The 5979-nt window shown below is 36.6% G+C and overlaps 1 protein-coding gene across 2 annotated transcripts in view; it reads right to left on the reverse strand.

Annotated features, from left to right (window-relative positions):
• LOC115220953 (sclerostin domain-containing protein 1-like) overlaps positions 1 to 1999 on the reverse strand; it is a 174383-nt gene extending 172384 nt beyond the window's left edge. The window contains exon 1 of one of the 2 annotated variants that reach the window (XM_029791163.2): positions 1021 to 1992. In XM_029791163.2, coding sequence (XP_029647023.1) covers positions 1021 to 1354 — 334 coding nt within the window. In that variant the 5' untranslated portion in view covers positions 1355 to 1992. Of the gene's footprint in view, positions 1 to 1020 lie in introns of both variants that reach the window. The other variant, XM_036510262.1, reaches the window with a different exon arrangement.
• Between the last annotated feature and the right edge of the window lie 3980 nt (positions 2000 to 5979).

Genomic DNA, 5979 nt, shown 5'->3' on the forward strand with positions numbered 1-5979 from the left:
ATTTTGCGGTGGAAATATAACTTGTCACATTCATGTATGTCTTGAAGATAACAGCAAAATTGGGTGTATAATATCCATAGCTGGAATTGAACCTGGATCGTATATATCAGCATGTATCGAACTCAGAGACTACGATACAAGCTAAATCGGAGAAAGAAGGTTTGATTAGTTATGGCGAATTATTGACATAGCGTTAATATTTAGTTTTTCAGTTGTCGATCTAAAAGCACATGTACAAAAAAATTATTTCTTGATTCATACGGAACACAAAATCATTAGAGTAGCGTGCCAGATGTACCGGCTGATGATACACACAACACAGTATTCAACAAATATATACTGACATAGTAAATTCAACATTTAAGAATATATATATTTATATATATATATATATATAAGATCTGAAGAAAAGATTAATACGAAAATGTAAAACATAAAATTAAATGTGTAAAATAAAAGAATAAATAAAATTGTTATTAAATTGATGTAATTATTAAAAACAAAAAAAAATACAGAAGAAAAACAAAAAATCAATAACAAAAACAAGAAAGAAGAAACTTTACAACATGGTTATCAGTGTGAGCATGTATATTATATATATATATATATATATATATATATATGCACACACATACATATGTATGTGTGTATGTATATTTATATATACGTACATACATGCGTACATGTGTGTGTGTACACATTCCCACACACATGTGTATATATGTTTGTGTATATTATTATCCGTGTGTAAATTAGTAAGCCTCTCTTGAGGATGGTGCTCATCAGATGACCTCTCATGACCTTTAAACCAAAATAGAAGTTTAGAATATGAACGAGTATTGAACCCAGCCGACGTGCAGTTGAGGGAGGCGTCCGACTGTAATTGGTAACCAGTATTAAGTAAGGAAGAGAACGGAGGGGTAGAGAGAGAGAGAGAGAGAGAGAGTATAAGGAAAATAGTAAGAGAGAGAAGGGGAGAGAGAAGGAGAGGGAGTGGGGAGATGTTTGTCAAGGACTTACCTCTATAAGGTGAACTCCATGTAGGTTCGATGCTTGTATTTTGACCATAGGTCATGTTGTAAAAAACATTATAGTCAATCAAAACACCACCATGGTAAATATAGTTCGGTGCGTGTACGTGCTCCGGTTGTGACGTTGTAGCCGGCTCCGAGAGCCCAAGCACGCTTGCATTGTTACCCCGGGCACCAATACGGGTGCTAGCCGTGGTGGTAGTGGTAGTGGTCATCGGTGAATGTCGAAGCGTCTTATTAGCGGCTCTATACTCCTTGGTCCCCGCCACCAGGGCTAATAGCATGGTAAACAGTGCTGGTAATAAAGTTCCCTTGTCTCCCATGATCGGCTACATCCACTTCAGTAAGACGCTAACGCAAGCCAGGGAGAGTGCCGTCGAAAAGTCTAATGGTGAAAAAAGCGCGGGAAAAGCACAATGTTCCCTAAACAATGAAAACAGAGCAGTCGCGGTTCAGGTGGAGTCAATTGAACCCTATTTGCTGCCAACTACTGGCGCCTTTTATGACGTTTCAACATGTAGTCTACCAATGATAAACTTAATAACTAACTGATCATTAGTTGAAAAAGGCTCTGAGTTTCTCCTATTTTTTTGCCCGATAAACACAATAGATTTCAAAACAGGCGGAGACTGTCACCTGCCAATCACAGGTGTGCGCGGAGAACGGGCGGGGAGCGTATCGTTTGGCAGTACTTCTATAGCACTGGCTGCTGCTGCTGCCGTTGCTGCTGCTGTTGCCGCCGTTGCTGCTGACACTGCTGCTGGTGCTGCCCATCAGGGATGATGCTACTGGTGCTGGCTATTCAACCCTTGCTGCTGCTGTTCTCATCTACGACGACCTTATGCACAGCTTATACAGCTAACTTCCATTTACACCAGACTAGAGGTCGTTGCCCAGCTTCCTTCCCTTCATCCCTTTTTTGCCACAACCAAAAGAGGAACTTGCAGTTCAAGAGATGGAGGAAATTTCCCAGTGGTTCAAACGACGAAGAGAAAGAGAGAGAGAGAGAGAGAGAGAAAAGGCAAGGCTTTTTGCGTGTGTGCACGCGTGCACACGCGCATGTGTGCGTAATATGTTGTATGTGTTCACACGCACGCTGATGTGTGATGCTCTTTCTTGCATCTGTGTGTATGTAAGGGCATGTGTCACATGGGGAGCGACTGTTACTCAACCAAAATAACTTATCCACTCGTGAATGTGAATACATTCGCGTTGCATCTTCATCGTAAGGGTGGGAAAAAAAATCAATTGGGCATCTCGTTGTGACTCAGTAAAGAGAGGAAGAGAAAATGGATGAAGATGAGGAAAAGAATGACGAAAAAGAGAGAGAGTTTGAGAGAGAGGGGGGTGGGAATTCCAGGGAATGGAATTCGGTTAGGGTCAATGTATGAAGTAACCAGCTACCTTTCTGAAAAGGTCTGTAATAGAATGACCAGTGGAGAGAAACGCTGTCCGGAGAGTATCAGCCAGAAATTTATTACTACATTCGACTGAGTTACGCCTTTTTTTTTTTAAAAAAAAGGAATATTGTACATCAACAATAAAAAGTATTAAAAACAAAAACAAGGACAAGAACGTCACTGGAAGTATTTGTTAGTTGAAGTAGTAATAATAAAAATTTAAATATTATAACAAAAAAAACAATGATTTGTTTCTTTATTTGCCTCAGGGTCGATGGAAGAAAGGATATTACAATAACAAATCCAAAAAAAATTTTTTTAAACGGTGAGGAATTTCATAGAATCGAGTAAGCGAAAACGGGCACTAAAAGAGAGAAAAAAAGAAAAAAGAAAAAAAAAATCTTGTAAAAGAATGTGAAATGAAAACGTCCCTGTAGGGAGAATAGCTTGTTAATAATAATAATAATAATAATAATAATAATAATAATAATAATAATAATAATGATGATGATGATGATGATGATGATGATGATGATGATGATGATGATGATATGATGATGATGATGATGATGATAATGATGATGATGATAATAATAATAATAATAATAATAGTGATGATGATGATGATGATGATGATGATGATGATGATGATGATGATGATAACAATAATAATAATAATATAATAATAATAATAATAATAATATAATAATAGTGATGATGATGATGATGAGATGATGATGATGATAATAATAATATAATAATAATAATAATAATAGTGATGATGATGATGATGATGATGATGATGATGATGATGAATGATGATGATGATGATGATGAATGATGATGATATGATGTTGATGATGATGATGAATAATATGATGATGATGATAATAATAATAATAATAATAATGATGATGATGATGATGATGATGATGATGATGATGATGATGATAATAATAATAATAATAATAATAATAATAATAATAATAATAATAATAATAATAATAATAATAACAATAATAATAAAACTATAATAATAGGCTTTAATCTGATTTGATGTTATGAACATGTATTTCATCTCATATCAAATATTAAAAAAAAAAGGTGTGGTGGTGGATTTTTGCCGTTCAAATAGCACCTCTCCCCCAAAGTAATAAAATTCCAATGATATGTGTATCTCCACGCCCCTAATTTGTGCTTGTAGCAACAGTAGTCGTTGCAGTAGCATCCGTTTTTTCCCGATCCTTCAAATCCTGTTGCTCTTTGCAATGCAGTCGCTGCTCAATGTTGCAACTGGTGACTAATCCAGCTTGTTTATTCCCAACTTAACAAAATTATATTTCTAATATTTAGGTTTAGATATTTACATTTCCTTCCCCACCTCACCTGTTTTTTGTTTTTTTTTTGTTATGCCTAGAATGAAGTATAAAATTTAATGTTATAAAAAATATCTGAACTATTTGTCACTAAAATAACGATTTGACACAACTGACATCTGACGTCTCTCAATTGCAATGTGTTCTTAATATTAAAATCAAAACACAAACAATGGCCTTTTCCTTACTATTTTGGGCCTGATAACTTTTTGAAGTGAAGACCTGAGGTTGATCAGCAAACCTCATTGTAAAGAATGTGTCACAAGGAAATCCCCAAACTCTTACTTCGGTGACATAATAATGCTAATAATAATGATTTAAAGCAAATTTGTGAGAGGGGTTTTGTCGATTAAAACTAATCTTGTGCTTGACTGATACTTTAGAGGCCCCAGAATGATGACATGCAAAGCTGTCTTCGGCGCCTGGTATAAACACCGAAGTTCAAGAGTGGAAACAAATAGCACAAGGAATTTTCTCCGATGCAGTAATGGTTCTGCCAATCTACCACCTGTTTCAAGTTTTAGCAAAAGACCAGCAAGCTTAAGGGAGTGGGGTCAGTTGATTCCATAAACCTTAGTGGACAACTGGTACATATTTTAGAGCTGTCAAATGGATGAAAGGCAAAATGTATCGGTGGCGGAATTTGAACTCAGAACACACAGACAAGAAATGCAGCAAAGCATTTTGTCCGTCTTCACCACCCTACTAATAAAAATATATTTCTTTACTACCCACAAGGGGCTAAACACAGAGGGGACAAACAAGGACAGACAAACGGATTAAGTCGATTACGTCGACCCCAGTGCGTAACTGGTACTTAATTTATCGACCCCGAAAGGATGAAAGGCAAAGTCGACCACGGCGGAATTTGAACCCAGTCCGTAATGGCAGACGAAATACGGCTACGCATTTCGCCCGGCGTGCTAACGTTTCTGCCAGTTCGCCGCCTTACTAATAAAAATAATGACAACAATGGTTTCTTGCCATAAAAAAGTTCTAAGTTTGGAAATTAAAAGTTTGGAAATTAAAAGTTTGGAAATTAAAAGTGTAGTTTAACGTTATTGATATTTTTAAATTGTTGTTAAGTAAGAAAGACATATCGCCATGAGCGATCCAGTTGGGGAGACTGCCAGAGAGGGGGAAGGAGAGGAGGGAGAGAAAGTAAGAGAAGGAGAGAAAGTAAGGGAGGGAGAGAAACAGGTGGAGGGGGACTGCAATAACAGATTTAACTTTTTTTATTCCCAAGATCATAATTAAGCAAAGAAGTTTAAGATAGTGAGATAAAATCGAAAGTGATTGACTTTGAATAGTTTTAGATGAATCTATATTTGGAACAACTAATCAATTAATTAGATTAATTAGGTGAGGAAGAAACGGTTTGAGGGACAAACTGCTACTTTTTTTGCATAGATCGTAAATTTCCTGTCATCTTTCAGGGATCGATAGAATGATAAAAAAAGAAGTCAAGTGCTCTCAAAAATTAAGTAAAAAAAAAACGGAAAATAATCCAGAATACTTGTCCGGTACCGGATCGACCCTAAAATCTAATCACTTCGTGCCAGTCACGAGATCAAACATCTCTGAAAGTTTCATCCAAATCCATCCAGCGGTTCTTGAGATATCTTGTCCACGGACAAGCAAGCAAACAAACCAAACAAATACAACTGAAAACAATACCTCAACCTTCGCTAAGGTGGAGGTAATAATCGTTTCACAAGGCCTGAAATTGGTGGGAAGGGAGCCAGTGATTAGGCCGACCCGGTACACAACTGGTACCTAATTTATCGACCCCGAAAGAATGAAAGGCAAAGTCGACCTCGGCGGAATTTGAACTCAGAACATATCAACGGGCGAAGTACCACTAAACATTTCGTCCAGTGTGCTAACGATTCTGCCAGCACGCTACCTTTACAATAAGTAATAATGAAAGAAAGATTCACAGCGGGATGACAAAGGAATATACGGAAAAAACTTAAAGGAATAGCATGCAAACAATATACACATGGTCATTCCCTCATCGGTTGTCAATCAAATATCATCACAATTTCCGCTCTACTGTTCGATTATATTCTCCCCACAAATTTGTGATATTCAAGAAATTAGATGGCAAAGTCTGGTTAAGATATCTTAGTTTTAAGGTAATCTTTTCACTGAAGAATTGCATAAAATTAC

This window comes from Octopus sinensis, linkage group LG17, assembly GCF_006345805.1.
Source record: "Octopus sinensis linkage group LG17, ASM634580v1, whole genome shotgun sequence".
NCBI classification, from domain to species: domain Eukaryota; kingdom Metazoa; phylum Mollusca; class Cephalopoda; order Octopoda; family Octopodidae; genus Octopus; species Octopus sinensis.